Source organism: Hyperoodon ampullatus, assembly GCF_949752795.1.
Source record: "Hyperoodon ampullatus genome assembly, chromosome: 14".
Taxonomy (NCBI): domain Eukaryota; kingdom Metazoa; phylum Chordata; class Mammalia; order Artiodactyla; family Ziphiidae; genus Hyperoodon; species Hyperoodon ampullatus.
In genome coordinates this window covers 9,241,137-9,258,644 of record NC_136927.1, presented here as the reverse complement: position 1 = coordinate 9,258,644, position 17,508 = coordinate 9,241,137, and the positions used below count along the sequence as shown (strand labels likewise).

The following is a 17,508-nucleotide window of genomic DNA, read 5'->3' as shown; positions in this document are numbered from 1 at the left end:
AGTATAGGTTTCCCCGTAGATCCGAATATCAGGGTTTCTGGCAAAATGGACCCGAAATGAATGAGGCTCCAACCCAGATGCCATCAGAATCAAAGACAAGGCCAGCCCTGTCCTGTTGCCCGCCAGCCAGTTGGTTCATCCCATTTTTGCCTTGCACAAGCCCTGTGTCTTTTAACCTTCCGCAGGCAGTCGGGGTGGGGCTGGGGGGTAGGGCAGCCTATGTTTTATTGATCTGATGATGGAACACTGAACTGCATTCCTGTCCTTTCTCTTTCTGGAAGGTTATGAAAGGGGAGTGTTAGTGACTCAGAAAGATGCTCAAAGAAAGACTAACGCAGCTGCTACCCCTGGGAGCCCCAGCCCTAGGTCTGAGTGTGAGTGTGTGTGAGGGCACGTACATACACACAAACTCACACACACACACACACACATGCAGCACTGGCCGCTGTAGCCTCATGCCCCACTGCACTTGAGTAAACTAGCTCCCCGGTGGTCCTTTAAAAGATGAGGTGCTTTCTAAAAGGGGGTGATGGTTTTCACGTTGTCAGCCCTTGCGCCTTCCTCAGAGCTCTGGTCTTTTGTTGAAATCCACTGGTTTGACACAGGGCCGATTCAGCCAAGCAGACAGTCCACCGGTCACCCCGGGCCATCCAAGCATTGTCTCTCCCTGGGGAGCAGACTGAAAACAGGTGAAGGCGTATCAGTGGGTCGGCTTCTGCTGCCGGGGCCCCTGGCCTGGTCTCCCCCCATCCCCTGGCAACCTGCCCCTCACCCCCACCTAGCCAGCCCTCACTGGAGCCGGGAGCTACCCAGGAATCTGATACCCCTCTCTCTGGACCTCCCCCCAGCCCCCCTGTGTCTGCAAGCATTTCCCACGCTCCAAGGCTGGGGTCTGCTGTGCACCCCTGCCAAACCGCCCACACCTTTCCAAAGTGACAATGCTGAGCTCTTGGGCCTCTTGACTTTTAGGAAGGGAAATCCTTTAAAAAGCCCAGCTTTTTTTTTTTTTTTTAAACCCCTGAAGCCAGGTGGCCTCTGTCCCAAGTGGACTGGGCTCTCCATTTTAAGACTGGCTTCAGGCTGTGGAAGTGAGTGAGGGGAAAAGAAAAAAAAAAAATGCACAGAAGAGAAAGAAATAGCCTCAAACTCCTGAACCCAATCTCCATATTAAATTTAAAACAAAACTAGAAGTTGGGGGTTTGGCAACGAATAAATAAATAAATAAATCACTCAGGAAAGACAGTAAATCTCCCAGGAGAAGTTCAACTTGAACTTCGGTATCCTTGGCTAAGTTTCTGGTCTGCAGCTGATGGTCAGATAGCAGAGACAAAAATCTCTAAAATAAACTCATTATTAGGCTCACTGCATCAATTCATGACCACAGTGGCTATTCACCACCAAAGAGTTCTCTTTTCTGGGTCAATCTGAGATCTGTATTCATTTCAACCAATGTATTTATTTCTTTTCTTCCATCGAGGGAGACACAAAAATAGTCATCTAAAGGCCTTTTTTTTCCCCCTCGCACAGACTTATTTACACGGCTGTAGACCTCTTGATGCAATCAGATGAGTTGGCCAGGGCTGCAGGTGTTGTACGTGCTTCTACTTCTGATTTCCCCTCCTCCGTTTTTCCTAAAATCCTTTTGGAATGGCAGGCCTGGCCAAGTAAGAACCAAGAAATCTCTGTGCCCAAGAGATGGGCCCACACACTCCAGGGGACAAGCTGGTGTTGTTCAGATTTTTATGGGGGCCCTGCAGTCCCTATCATGAGCTAGAGTCCACCAACCTGCCCTTGGGCTCTGGTACCACTGTTTTGTTGACCAGGCTTGGCCTCTATGGCTGCATGCAGGTTACTCGACCTCTCTATGCCTCAATTTCCTTGTCTGTACAATGGGAGTGATAACACAACCTGTGAGTAGTACCTCTGCAGTACAATACTCTGTAGTAGTAGGGCTGTTGTGAGGATTAAATGAAATCATCCATGTGAAGCACTCAGCACAGAGACAGGAATATGGGAAGATTCCCCAGACTGGGGGATGCTGGTTGGTGATGTCAGTGAGCATGAAGATGACAGAGGAAACGTATAAAATAATTAAGAATCAGGAGTTGTGAGTCCAGCTCTCCACCTTCCTTGCTGTTCACCTCAGGAACGTGGGTTCTCTAAGCCAGTTGCTATGCCTGAAATGTGGGTTTAACTTGTGTAGAACAAGCAATGATATTTGAACGAGCATGCTGCAAATCTCAAAGCATTAACCACACTTACTGGAGCTGCCAGAGTTGTTTTTAGAGCATCAGTGGGTCTGCGAGGGAGGGATTATATATCTTCCTGGTCCTTTGTGTTCTTTCTTCGGCAATTGTCAAGGAAAAAGGGGTACATAATCGGGGGTCTAACCCTTTGCTGGAGACTGTCATCCTGTCCCCAGATGCTCTGTGCTTTTGAGGAATCCTTTCACCTCCCAGGCCTCATTTTCCTCTCTGGGAAATAAATACGAACCCAAATCTGCCTAGTCACCATAGCTCTCAAGGCTTAGAGGACCAACTTAGAAGCTTCTAGAAGATTCTCCTGAGTTCAGAAAGTCAAGGCTTCTGTATTCCCAGTGTCATTAGTTTATTATCCGTTAGACTAAGAATTGTGTTGGTTTCCCAGTGGAAAGTGCTTTTCAGAGCAAGAGTAAAGGGTTTGTTTCTAATAAATGTTTAAACTCTCAAGAGGAAGAAAGAAACAGGTAAAGTTACAAAGGATTTTATCATCCTCTCCTAATTTTGGATGGAATTCTCCAAATTGGCACCTATTCTAGACTCTCTTTCTCAGAGCTGACAAGATTCTGTCAGAAGTTGGAGTCAGGTCTTTTGGAAAAGTTCTCTTTCTTTTACTATCTTGATTCATGGTACAGAAAAGTCCAGAAGAAACCAGTGTACTAAAGATGCTTTAATTCTGTGTATGAAGGATGCAAAAGGATGGTAAGATCTATCCACTTGGAAATCTGCTGTGCTCACGACCACACCTTCAGCTCATCACACCTATTATTGTTCAAGACATTTTTAAGGACAGATGCTTTGATGCTAAAGAACATGTAAATATAATAAGAGCAACAGGAAACATAAAACTAATCTGCACCATTCGAGAAGTCATGATCGTGCTCATTAAGTCTTTTTAATTGGATGCCTATGAAATTTCAGGCTCAAGATTACATTTCTTCATTTGATGTCTGTATGAGGTTTCCATATTCTTAACTGCAGGGAAGGGTGGATCCTAAGCTTTGTGTGTTTTTTATTTTGTGTGTGTGTGTGTTTTAATTCAGTTGGAGCAGTGGCTAAAAATGAAAGGGGAAAAAGAAACCTCTAAACTGATGAGATTTAGTCATCAATATAGTTTTTGGAGTAAATTCATATTTTGCTACTCATTGCCTGGCCAGGCAACAAATCTATTTTGTTTGGATCTGAGCAGTAGTTTGTGGGGGGAAAAAAATCATATTGACGGTAATAGCTTAAAACATGAAATTGTTTTGATTCCCAGCTTGGAGAAATTGCAGGGCACGTTTTGTTTAGGCAATCCCTTTGACTCCAGTCTGGATACAAATGGAATACCAAAACTGTCCAGCCCATTCCCCCTTATCTCCTACCCAGAGTCTGATTTCATTACCATAATTGCAGGCTTGCCTGGCTCTTGGCAGCTTCTCCCCTCCAAAACCCTTAATAGCCTTGCAGACGATTGTTGCGGCTCAGTTGTTCTGTCTGCAGGCACAGGGGGCCTGGACTGCAGAGGAGAAAGATTGTCTTCAAAGGCTCGGCATCACCGTGTCACTGCCCAGCTCGGGTCTGCGCAGCCCAGCTGTGTATTTCTTCCGCATTGCCCTTACAGCGTTGTGTGTGGGTCCAGGTCCCCATCCCTTTCCAACAACCATCCCTCCAGCAAACGGCAATGATACAAGGCAAATGATGTAATTCTTTCTTTTCTTTTTTCCTTTTCGGGGATTACTAAACATCCCATAATTATTTACAAATATGCAAGGGATGCTTATGAGACTGGGGTAATGGTGGTGGCATGGAAGCAAGCCAGTGGTGCCCTTCTAGGCATCCCACACCAGAGGAAGAGATGCACTCGGCCTGCCACAGCCCAAGTATACTCTGGGATGGAAGGCCACACCCTTAACTTTGTGTCTGCTCCACACCCTTAACTTTGTGTCTGGACCACGCAAGGCCACAGCTCAGGCCCACCATGAGCTGGGCAACTTCTTTAAAATGTCAAAGCAAGTAGAATTCAAACCTTCCCATCCCTAAGACAAAAGGAAGGGTCTGTTTGTCTCAGGGATTGGCACAACCTGGTGCAATGTGGCAGAGTATGTCAGCAAATCTCTCAGATGTCCAGTTAGGGCAAAACTGGAAAAGCATCTGCCCAGTACATCTTGCGCTGATTACTTGGAGCGCATGTTTCTGATTCATTTGCACATAACTCATCCAGGGGGTGTTGCAAGAGCTATGTGATGGCCAAAGGAACCCAAGGAGTCTTTTACTGTGTTTTTTAAACAAGTTTCTCTATGTTGATTATCTCTCGGAGCCAAGAAGCTGCATGCCTTCAGCCCCGTGACTTCCAAACTAGGCTCCATAAATCCAAGAGCAAGTTCTGACCTTGACTCTGGGACTATCTGCTCTTACCCTGAGGGTCGGTTAAGGAGTGTGTGCTGGGTCTGGACTAGGGATGAGTGAAACTCAAGCTGTGACATCCTGGACCTTGAGGACCTTGTGCTCACATCTCTACACGACTTGTGGCATCCAGGCCCCACCAGCATCAGTGGCCTCTTTGCTCACTTGGTCACAGGAGGGGACGCTACCTCGGTGACTGACTTTTTGAGAGGCAGTATGGCAAAGTCTGTAAGAGCATGGGCTCTGGAGCTAGACTACCCATGGCTGCCAGTTACTACCTCTGTGACCTTAGGCAAGTTGTTAACTTCTCTGTGTGCCAGTTTCCCTGTCTGTAAGAAGCTGTCTTGCAACCACCCCAAAACTTAATAGCTTAAAGCAACAACCACTGGATTGCTCATGGTCCTGTGGGTCAGGAGTTTGAGCAGGGCTCAGCCAGGAGAGCTTATCTCTGTTCCATATGGTATCAGCTAGGGTGACCCAACTGGGCTGGAGGACCCAAAATGACCCCACACACAAGACCGGGGCCTCAGAGCTGGCCAGTGACTGAGAGGACTCTTTGTTCTCCTCTACGTACCCTGCCTCTTCACATGGTGGCTCTGTGAGCAGTGGTCTAGGCTGGGCTTCTGTACATAATGGTAGGAACTTGCCAAGAGAATGAAAATGGAGATTGCAAGAGCTTGTAAGGCTTGTCACATTGTCACACCTAACACATTCTACTGGGTACAGTGAGTCACAAGGCCAGCCCAGACTGAAAGGGAGGGGAAACAAACTCCACCACTTGATGAGAGGTGTGGCACACACATACCAGAATGGGAGGAATTGCCGGGGACATCTTTGGAGATCAGCAGCCACAAGGGTCAATCAATAGAACCAAGCTTATAAGGCTGTTCTGAGGATTAAATAAATTAATATATGTAGAGCCTTTAAAACAGTCCCTGGTGCAGAGTTAGTACTCAGTAAGTGTTCAGTTTTATTATCATTATTCTTGTGCCACTTCAAGAACATACACGGTACATGTTTACTCCTTGAATTAAAGGCTTCCCAGCAACACAGTCATCAGTAAATCAGGGACCCTAGTGATGCATTGCTTCCTCCCAACCCAAGGCCTGTGTGCATCCATTCCTTTGGCGTCCCTGGAGGTTTTCCATTCTGTGTCACAATGCAGCCTCAGCTTTCCTATGTGAGGGATGCACATTTCCCTCCGTTCTCTCAGACTGTCTTCCAAGGGTCACCCGGCTTAGAGGCTGTTGACTCCTCATTGACCCTGGCCTGTTCTGAATTCTTCAGGTCACCATAGAGGTGGTGGACGGTCCTGACTCTGAAGCAGATAAAGATCAGCATCCGGAGAATAAGCCCAGCTGGTCAGTCCCATCCCCCGACTGGCGGGCCTGGTGGCAGAGGTCCTTGTCCTTGGCAAGGGCCAACGGCGGGGACCAGGACTACAAGTACGACAGTACCTCAGACGACAGCAACTTCCTCAACCCCCCTGGGGGGTGGGACCGTCCGGCCCCAGGCCACCGGACTTTTGAATCCAAAGAGCAGCCAGAATATGGTGAGTCTACCACCCAGTAATATAAAATTGGTGGGGAGAATAAATGAGACGATGAGGCCCAGCGGACATGGAGCCAAACAAAACCCCGTTTACAGTGTGTGGTTTTGGGTCTTCAATGAGGCAGACCTCATACAGACTCTGTCCACTCTGTCCACAGAAGCCCCAAGAGGCCCCCAAAGCCACATTTTTCTGGAAAGACTATAATTTTAAAATAATACCAATTATCCTAGGAGAGAATTTTTTTTTTCAGTTAGGGGTCTTAGAGGTTCTGCCTTATTTTTCCCAAAAATTTTCTTTTCTTTTTTTCCAAAATAACAGAATCACCAAGTTCACTTCCTCATGTGTTTGACTGTAAAAATTCATACTAAAAATCAATTTAGTAAAAGAGATGTACCCTGCTGTCTCCTTTGACCAGGCAACTGTGTTATGTTTATCGTAGGCAGTGGAGTGGCCCTTGGAAACCCTCATGGACATGTATGTCACGAGTTGTCAAAGTGAGGCCTCCCCACCAATAAATTTCAAGACCCCAAATTGGGACTTATAGTTTCCCCTGCTTTTAGAGTAGGATAGCTGAGATAACAAGCAATTTCTAAGTTCAATGACTTAAAATAATGAAAGTTCTTTTCTCACTTAAGCTGGGATGGGAGATAGGGTTGGGGGAATTCTGCTCCACTCAGTCATTCAGGGACCCAGGCTTCTTCCATCTTGAAGCTCCACCAACTGTGAGGGCCTGCAAATTACCCACTAGATGCTCTGCATCTTGCTGGCAGACAGTAGAGAGATAGAGCCTAGAAAAGGCACACACGCTCTTAACCCCCTCAACCTGGAGATGACACATATCACATCTGCTCAAATTCTATCGGCAAGACCGCATCATATGGCCCAACGTAGATGCAAGGGAGGCTGGGAAATGTTTCCTATGTGTCCTAGATGAAGAGGAAACAGATTCAGAAAGCATCTGGCCAGGTTTCATGAGGAATCAGGCAGTGTGCCTTGTGTTATAATGAGAGTATTTGATATCTTACAAATGCATCCACCATCGTGATATTCTTGTGGTTCAGCCTCAGCAGACTTAAGTGAACACTCTATGACGATGACTTGTCTAGCACCATTTGCATTCTCACCCTTACCCCCATTTTTCAGCAGAAAGACCAGTTGTATATTAGAGAGTCATTTCTACCTGCTAATAGATGATCTTAGGCAACTTCCAAAAGAGTAAGACCATGTTTTTCCCAGCCACATCATTTAGTTGTTCAACTGACATTGAACACGTCTTATGCCCATCACTGTGCTAGGTGCTGGGAATCCAAAAATGATTAAGATACAGTCCTTCCCTAAAGAGCATCTCACCTATCTATGGACAAAAGGAGAAAAGTTAACTGATAGAGCAAAGGGTGCCACAGCAGAGCTATACATCCAATGCTAAGGGAGCATAAAGAGAGCTCCCAGACCCCATCCAATCAGGAGGCTCGTAAAACCTTCTCCTTTCCCAGAAGAAGTCCAATTTATTTTCCAAGACAAAGGATTGGGAACAGTAGCCAACCTTTCTACCGCACTTGCCTTTCACAGTTCCTCTTCATAGCAGCTCTCACAGATGAGCTTATTTAATCAGCTGACTGAGGCAGGGACCCATTTTACAGATGGGGAAACTGAAGCCTGGAGAAGTTAAGCAACTTTGACCTCAAGGGTCAAGACCTAGGATCCATCTCAGACAGTCTGGGTCCAGAGTCTGTCCTCTTAACTACTATGTTATTCTGCCTCTCTGGAAAAATAAATAAATAGCACATCTTTTAGGACAGTAAAGTGTATTTAGAAAGGGACAGTTAGATTGGAAGATAGGAATGGGAGGAAAAGGCCAGGGTGGAACTGAACCTGGGTTCAGGACTAAAGCTGAACCTGTCTGCCCAGACCACATGGAACAAGGTCTCTCTGAGTGCGGCTCAAACCCTGGACCTCAGAATCCCTCCTTTGCCTGTTAAAATTTAACACCCATCCTGGGCCCCAGCCCCTTCCCTATATACCAATGGTTTTCCAGGTGTGGCTCCCAAGCCAGTTGATCAGCATCACCCAAGACCATAATAGAAATGCAAATTTTCAGACCCCACTCCAGGCCTGCTGAATCAGACTCTCTGGGGTGGGTCTCAAAAATCTGTTTGAACAAGCCCTCCAGCAGGCTCTGATCTGGAAAAGTGGGGTCCAAAGGACCAGTGTTTCTTAGTATGGTTTCTCATACTCTCCTAGGCAATTTTTTTAAAATCCCGATGGCTGGACTTCTCTCTAGATCAATTAACTTGGGATCTCTGGGGGTGGGGCCCAAGCATCAGTGTCTTTTAAAGCTCTGTGGGTGACTCCAATGTGCAGTCCAGGTCAAGGGTCACTGCTGTCCTTCTACTGAACTAGAATGTGCAGGAGTGAGACTTGGGGTCTTTCTTGGCTTCTTTGTTTATTTCTTTTTTCAACCAAGGTCACCAGGTGATTCTCTTGCTTACTAAAGTTTGAAGACCACCACTAGAAACAACTTTTTCATCTAAAGCTTTTACAGAATATATTCTGCCAAATTTATGAACATTAAGAATACTCCCTCCATTTCAGTCTTGAGGATAGAATTTGCTTCTGCTGGGGCAGTTACTGTGGCTACCAGAGCCACCTTCACCCCAGCTTTCTAGATCTATAATACCTGGGGAGTGAGTGCCCTGCATCTGGATCTTACAGCATCCCTGGGTCATGGGGAAACTCCCATCTTTGGTGATTTTAGAGTCTCTTTTAGTAACATCACCATCATTAGACCAGACATCAGGATTGCTACTTTATAAAGAAAATCTTGTCCCTTATGATACCTCTAAAGCAGTGCTTCTCAGACTTTTATGTGCACACAAATCACCTGGGACTCTTGGTAAAGGCAGCTTCTGAAGCCGTAGATGCCGGAAAGGGCTGGGAGCCCTGGTGAAGCTGACACCGCTGGCCCTCGGACCACACTTTTAGAAGCGAGACTGTAGGTGTGTAGCTTACACGCTACAGTAACTCAGTAGCATTTGCAACATGGATGAATAATTACTGCTTCTCAGTCTGACTCACAGGGAACATGTGATTTCCAGAATTCTTTACAGCATCAGATGAGCTAAGTCCTCTCTTATTTCAATCAACAAGAAAGTATAGAGCAATTTCTAAGTATGTATCCCTGTGTCGGGTGCTGTGGAGGATACAAGAAGAGAATATACAGCCCAGGAAGGTGAGGTCCATGCAGTGGCAAAGCAGTGAGCGTCACTGAACCTGAGGACTTGCTGCCTCATCTGAGACCAGCTACAATTGCCACAGGAACTGGGCTTAGTGGAAGATGTCTATCTCAAATATTTGAAGGTAGGATTTTTAATAAGAATGTAAATGTCTGTGGCCAAAGAGTATTTCAAAAAATCCTAGATGAATAAGTAGAAGGTAAAAGCATCTGTAGAATAAATTACAAAAATACACAACAGAAGAAGTTAGACCTAATTTGTGATTGAGTTGGCTCAACTTTGGACCGCATGTGTTTGAGATACTTAAGGTATCATCCAGGGCAAAGAAAGCATCCAAATAAATATTTTTCTTTCAAATAGTAGTATACCATTCCCCAGATTGCTCTGAATAACCTGCATAATGAAATCAGATGGACACGGCTTAGTGTAACTGGGCTGGGACTCAGTCCTTTGCAATCCTCTGACAGGTCACGGTCTTATTTTAATGGATCTCACGGTGATTTTTTGCAAGGGTTTTTCTTTGTAACATTAATTTATGGCCACATAAGTGAGTATCTTAAGGAAGGGCTGCTGGGGCCGGAATCAAAGTTGCTGGAATATCAGGATATAGAACAGGATATGGCCAGAGCGGGCAGATCTCAGATCTACTCCCAGCTCTGCCAAGTTTGAGCTGTGTGACCTTAATCAAGTACCTTAACCTCTCTGAGCCTCAGTTTCCTTATCCATAAAAGGGGAGTGTTTCTACCTACCTTGCAGGATTGTTATAGGAGTTCAATCAGGGTGTGTAGACAGAGGAGCTGGTTAAGACAGGCCCTCCATAACTGGCAGCCACTATCATCTAGGATTAGGATAGAGGCTTTCCAGTGGCCGAGCCAAGACCCAAGTCACTTCAGTTGCCCAAACACTATAACTGGCCCACAGAACTCTAGTGCCCTGAAAGTGTATAATGACCACTTTAAAATTTCAAACAACATCCCTGTAACCCGGCCCTCAGCCCACTGCCCTGTGGATTGTTCTCTGCCCTCACCAAGCTCTTTGAGGTCACAGATAGGGGCTGTCCAAGCACCACGTAAGTGTTCTCAGGGACTGTTTTCTGCTGTCTTTGTTGTCATCTTTGTAATTACTGCTGCTCAAGTTCATCTTCTGCTCTGAGTGATGCCCTGGTAGGTGAGCCAATGAGAACAGGCTTATTTTATTATAGCAGAAAGGGATACTGCCCTCAAAGCTTTGTCCCCCAGTCAGAACTTCCCTTTCTCTCCTGCAAACACATTAAACAAATAGAAATCCCCACGAGGAGGGGCTTGGATGGGGTGTTCATCAGGGGCTGTATGCTACAGACACTTCCAGAGAAAGGGCTGACGTGCCCACTTTTCCCCAAGAGGTTGTTTCACTTCGTTGCTAGCCCAATAGAAAGGATCAGCCACATGGCTGTATACATGTTCTGTGCCTAACTTTGGGGGACCAGTATTTTTAAGTGTTTGGAAAATAAATGACTTTGTGAGCATTTAAAATAAAGACATGGCCTTGGTGTGGTCTTTTCCATGTTTCTTGTGCTAGGGGGTTGCTGCATTTCTTGGATCTGTGGGTCCACAGTTTCCATTATATTTGGGAAATTTGGGGCCATTATTTCTTCAAATATTTTTTCTATTACCCCCACTTCCACCCCTGCCCTCCCACTTTGGGGACTATAATTACATGTGTATTTGGATGCTTTAGGTCATTCCACAATTCATCAATGCTCTGTTCATTTTAATCCATCTTTTTCTCCCTGTTTCATTTTGGATAGTTTCTATTGTTATGTCTTAAAGTTTACCAGTCTATTTTTTTTGCCATGTTGAATCTTCCATTAATCCTATCCATTAAAAAAATAAATAAACCTCAGGTTTAGTAGTTTTTAATCTCATTAAATGTGATTTGGATCTTTAAAAAGAAAAAAAAATTTTTAATAAATACATAAAATAAAATAAAGACATGGAGACAGCCACTTAGTGAAGTAATAAATCCGTCATGGTTCCAGGGTCTGCTAGCCATCCAGAGAGCATAGCATAGGGAGGGTTGTTATAGTGTATTTGTGACAGTTAGCTTTTGCTGCTTTAGAAACCCCCCCTAAAACTTAGTGGCTTAAAAGAACAAATGTCTTCTCTCTCAAGAGTCTGCAGATTGTCTGGACTGTTGTTCTGCTCAGGGCTTGGCTGGGGCTGCACGGTTTAGCATGGCTTCATTCACAATGATGGGGTCCCAGCTGGACAGCGGGGGGTGCTGGGATGATATCTGAGCCTCTCTCCTTCTGGTCCCTCACCCTCCAGGACGCTAGTCCAGGCTCTTCATGTGGTGGTGGAAGACTTCTCTACAGTGAGAAGGCAAGCCCTAATGCACAAGCACTTTGCTAGCTTCTGTCTGCATTATATTTTCTATTTTCTCATTGGCCAGAGCAAGTCACATGGCCCAGACTGGGGTTGGTGTGAAAAGGTAGTAACCAAGGGGGTGGATACAGGAAGAATTACGGAAGTCATTTTTCACATCATCAGACACAGTATTAGCATTCAGTAATTCAGATCCAAGAAACTAAAACAAGACATTACCTCCGGCAGAGATTCCAAAATGGTGTGTTTAATGCTAAAATCTCAAAGTTCAGGGATGATATCTCCCAAAATTATTGCAACAGGGAGGAAAGGTTGCCAGAAATTTCTAGATGGTTGAGGCCCCGTTGCTTCTACTGAGCCAAGCAGGACACCTCTTGGCATCATTGGATCATGTCTTAGGCCGGTACGCACCCCACAGGTGACATGGACTCTACCTGTGTGATTTAATCAGCTTTTTCCGACTGATCCACTGCCCCTTTCTTATGAGTCTAAAAACAGTACCATCTTTACTGGTGACTTTTTGGTGTGGTGGTTGTTCCCTTTAACAAAATCTGGTACGGGTGATTCACACAGGAGGCTCTGAGTGTGTTCACGTGCGCGTATAACCTGCTACACATGGATACACCGGCTGACAGGAGTGCTATCCTGTGATTGTTCCAGGCACATCCCTCGTGTTCTCGGAGAGTTTACCAAGAGGTCTGGGAGGGAGTAGCCACGGCCCCCTCCTCAGCGGTCTGTCCAGTTCCACTGCGTTAATGCCCAGGAGGAGATGGGAGAGATGGAGGCAGCTGATGGGGGGAAGCATGCCCACCTCCCTCACATGAGGCAGTAGTTTCAAACATCTGCTTGTCCCTGTGGCTGGAAAACCATGTCTTACAAAGAAATCAAAGTTTGGAAAAATCCCTTTTGGGAAGTGGGGAGAAACGGATGGGGCCCCTGGGAGCAGGTGAGGTGTGAGCAGACTCTTGGCTCTGGGTTAGGGAAGAGGACCAGGAATCCCCCCACCAACTTTGCATGATGGGCTGAGACTCAGCGGCCCTGGGTTTGCCTGAGCGGTGTTCAGAGTGATCACCCTGTAAACGATGGCCTGGGAGCCTGGCACGGGGCCCACGGTTCAGGTAGAAACATGTGTGGACTGCATTCTTGCCAGGCCTAAGTAATCATGATCACCGCGACCTGTTCTGAGCAGAGCTGACCCCCTTCCCTGCGAGGCACATGTCTGGGGCTCGGTGCTTGGCCCTGGCAGAGGCCCCAAGTCTGGAGGAAGATTTGGATAAAGCAGGAAAAAGTAGTTCAGAGGGGAGATGCTGCAGAAAGGGTCAAGCTTTAGAAATCAAGGATTTAGCACTAGGGCCCAAGCTTTCCTTCCTCTTAGCTTATGACCTTGAATGGGTCACCCAAGCACTCCAGGACTTAGTTTCCTTACTTTTAAAAAGAGGAAGTTAGTCTAGATAACATACCAACTTCTCTCACGGCTCTCACACTCCCAGGCCCCCCTAGTCTGGTCCACTTCTCCTTTTTCCATACCATTCATCGATTTCTGATATATTGTATAATTTACTCTTCTTTTTTGTGTTTATTGATTATTGTCTGAATCTTCTCACAAAAATATTAGTACCACAGGGCAGAGATCTTTGAAAGCTTTATTTAATGATATATCTCACATACCCTGATTTGTGCCTGGCACATAATAGGGGCTCAGTATTTGTTGAATGGATGTTGAGTGATGACCTCAAGGACCATTTCTAGCTTTACCATTATGTATCAGTTATCTACTGCTGCATAACAAACCATTCCAAAATTTGGTGACTAAAACATCAGCAGTGTATTATTTCTCATGATTCTGTGGCTCAGGAGTTCAGGTGGGGCCCCACTGGGCATCTCTTCTACTGCCAATGGCATCAGCTGTCCACTGAGAAGTGCCTGGAAGGTACAAGAAGGCTTCATTCCCATGTGTAGTGTTTTGGGGGCCCATCATGTGACTCCTCTCTTTGTGTGTGAAGGAACTGATGGTGGTCATTTTGGAAAATCCCTACCATATTATTCCATGGCTCCACACTCTGTGAATGTACACATTCTCAACAAGCACTTACTGGGCACCTTCTAGGGGGCAGGCCCTGGCCATGTGCCCAAAACCTCAGACAGAGTCCCTGCCATTACTAAGCTAATCCCTAAAATGAACCCTGGAGCCATAGGCTTTCGACTTCAGCTGGCATCTGGCCCCCTCTAACGATGGGAGCGTCAGAAATGGACAGGTGGCTGGCAGTTCAATGGGGGAGATTTGGGGACTCTTTGGCGAAGGCTGGTGACCACCTCCCTGGTTCCGTTCCAGATTCTACAGATGGTGAGGGAGACTGGAGTCTCTGGTCTGTTTGCAGCGTCACCTGTGGGAACGGCAACCAGAAACGGACCAGGTCTTGTGGCTACGCATGCACTGCAACCGAATCTAGGACGTGTGACCGTCCAAACTGCCCAGGTGGGTTTACGCAGGGGTGTGGCTCCACGTTAAAGGGCAGCTTTTTTTTTTTAATCTTTTTATACAATTTTTAAGGGTTACACTCCATTTACAGTTATTACAAAATATTAGCTATATTCCACATGTTGTATACAATACAACCCTGTAGCTTAGCTTATACCCAATATTTTGTACCTACCATGCCCCCACCCCTATATTGACCCTCCCCGCCCCCCACCCACTGGTAACCACTAATTTGTTCTCTATATCTGTGAGTCTGGGGAAGTTTTTAGTTTATATTTTAAAATTTATAGAAATTGACTTCCTACAGGGCAACGATTTTCCTAAGAATTCTGACCAGACTGGGACAAGAGACGAGTAATGAGCTTAGTGGATGAAAAGATGGATTTTCTTTTTTTTTTTTTTTTTTTTTTTTTTTTGTGGTACCCGGGCCTCTCACTGTTGTGGCCTCTCCCGTTGCGGAGCACAGGCTCCGGATGCACAGGCTCAGCAGCCATGGCTCACGGGCCCAGCCGCTCCGCGGTATATGGGATCCTCCCAGACCGGGGCACGAACCCGTATCCCCTGCATCGGCAGGCGGACTCTCAACCACTGCGCCACCAGGGAGGCCCAAGATGGATTTTCTGAACCTTATACACAATTGCAGTAACTGTGACTTAGAAGACAATGCCACCATGTACTTAATTTAAAGGAGGGATTCTGGTTAATTTGAGACTTTGATGTGGGGTGGGTTGTACCTTAAAGAGACACATGAAGACAGGCGTTCATGGTCTAATAAGGAAGCCAGGACCAGAGGCTTAATGGCCGTCTACAGAAAAACCATGTGTTAGCCTGAGAGTTGCTGAAGGCTCCAGAGGGAGCAAATTGGGGCAACTTGGCAGTTAAGTATCACTTTAAACTGCATTGTCAGTGTTTTGGAAACTTAACTAATTACAAACTTGGTGAGAGGCCATATTGGGGTGAAAAATAATTGTGTCTATAGCAGTAGTTATCAAACCACGGCCCATGTCAGTATGGCCCACACATTTTTAAAGGGTTATGAAGAAGGAGGAAGAGGAAGAAGAGAGAGAAGAGGAGGAAGAATATGCAACCAAGACCGTATGTGAAATGAACTTATTTACATAACAAAATTAGACTCGGAGACATAGAAAGCAAACTCACAGTTACCAACAGGGAGGGATAAATTAGGAATTTGGCATTAACAGATACAAACTCCTATATATAAATAGATAAACAACAAGGACCTACGGTATAGCACAGGGAATTATATTCAATATCTTGTAATAACGTATAATGGAAAATTATATATATACATACATGTATATATATATCTGAATCACTTTGCTATGCATCTGAAACTAACACAACATTGTGAATCAACTATACTTCAATAAAAAAAGACCATATGTGAACCACAAAGCCTAAAATAGTTACTTTCTGACCTTTTACATAAAAGTTTACCAACTCCTGGTCTATAGTTTTCCATCTACCATGTGTTCCCCATGGTCAGGTAGAAAACCAGCCTAAAATACTATCTCGGGCTCTTCCAAGAAATCACACACTCCAAATGGCTTCCTCCGAAAGAAATTTCAGAGGCAGAACATTTGAACCCCACACCCCAGACTTCCTTTTTCTACCTCTAGAAACTCTGTTCTAAATCTCTCAGGCTGAGATTTAGAACAAAAAAGTGGAAGAGCAAAGGGATTTCTGCGGAGAGAGAAGATCAGATTGGCGATGTGTGTGATAGCAAAGGGGTATGTGCAGAAAACAGGGCTGATGGTGTGAGAAGAGGCATTTCTAGCCCCCGTCAGCCATGCAGGTGGATTTCCAAAAGTGGAACAACCATCAAGATGCTTGTCCTGATCTTTCCCCTGTTCATCATAATGAAGCAGAGTTAGAAGTCTGGTGGGATGGGATTTGGATGGGTAGAAATCAATAAATAATAATAATATGAGAAGGGAGGAGAGGAGGAAGGCAGGAAGAAATGAAGAAGAGAAGGAGGGGAAGAAGAAGAAGATGATGATGAAGATAAGATGAAACAAAAGAAAATGAAGATGAAGATGAAGATGAAGATTGGGAAGATGAAGAAGGGAAAAAGATGATAACGAGTTTCATGAAGAGTAGGACTTTTTGAGTATTTAAGTATCAAGCAAATTTCTAAGGTCTTTGCATGTGTCACTTCATCTAATCCTCACGATAACCTCATGAACTAGCTATTGATGATGGTACTCATTTGGCAGCTGTGGAAACTGAGACACACAGGCTAACTTGCCTAGAGTCACACAGGCAGCAAGTGGTCCAGCTGGGATTTGAATCCAGGCAGTCTGATTCCAGGATCCATGCTCTTAACCATTAGACTCTTACACCTCTGTCAAGGGGAAGGGTATTGAGCTCAGCCACACATGAATACAGACAGCATTTAATGTCAGGGCTTGGGCGGGCTTGCTTGTTGCTTTCTCTCCCAGAGCTGGCACCCAGAACTAAAGCAGTAGACCTAGGTATCTTGATAGCAGGAATCTTCCCTGCCGCCATTTTGAATGTTTCCTTCTTGTTTTCTCTCACTACTGAGAGCAGCGTGGCCAGCAGCCCTGTTCATACATTTTCTTCTCATCTGAACTTGCCCTCCTTCCATCCTTTCTGCCTTTCTGTTCTTGACTCTTCCAGCTTTTCAGGGCTCCCTTGAACATGAAGGATCTCCTTTTGCAGGATCTCTTTCCTTTTTTGGTGTCCTGATTCTCAGCTCTACTGGAAGAACTCATGGGACAGGCCATCTCCCTGGCCTGGCAGTGATTACACTGTAAAAGTTTGTCCCTTAGGCTGACCATACAAATAAGTTCTAGGGGCCTCACATAAAACCAGAGAGAGGGCTTCCCTGGTGGCGCAGTGGTTGAGAGTCCACCTGCCGATGCAGGGGACGCGGGTTCGTGCCCCGGTCCGGGAGGATCCCACATGCCACGGAGCGGCTGGGCCTGTGAGCCATGGCCGCTGAGCCTGCGCATCCAGAGCCTGTGCTCCGCAACGGGAGAGGCCACAACAGCGAGAGGCCTGCGTACCGCAAAAAAAACCCAAAAAAACCAGAGAGAGCCCCTTAAAGGAAATCAACTCATGCTTAGCAAGACAGTCAAGGTTCTCCAACAAATAGTCCATGTTCCACTGCTCCTCTTTCTCCTGACTGGCCCCATTTGCAGGGGATTCTTGTTTGCAAAGGAAGCCTGGGTGGGGGTGGTCATTTGAGGAGAGG

General features: G+C 45.8%; 1 protein-coding gene across 1 annotated transcript in view; it reads left to right on the top strand.

Annotated features, from left to right (window-relative positions):
* The window catches only part of ISM1 (isthmin 1), a gene marked incomplete at both ends in the record, with an annotated part of 78,292 nt that overhangs the window by 52,954 nt on the left and 7,830 nt on the right, over positions 1–17,508 (top strand). Inside the window, 2 exons of the mRNA XM_079718610.1 lie at positions 5,931–6,195; positions 14,124–14,267. Of these exons, the coding sequence (XP_079574736.1) occupies positions 5,931–6,195; positions 14,124–14,267 (409 nt within the window). The remainder of the gene's footprint in view (positions 1–5,930; positions 6,196–14,123; positions 14,268–17,508) is intronic.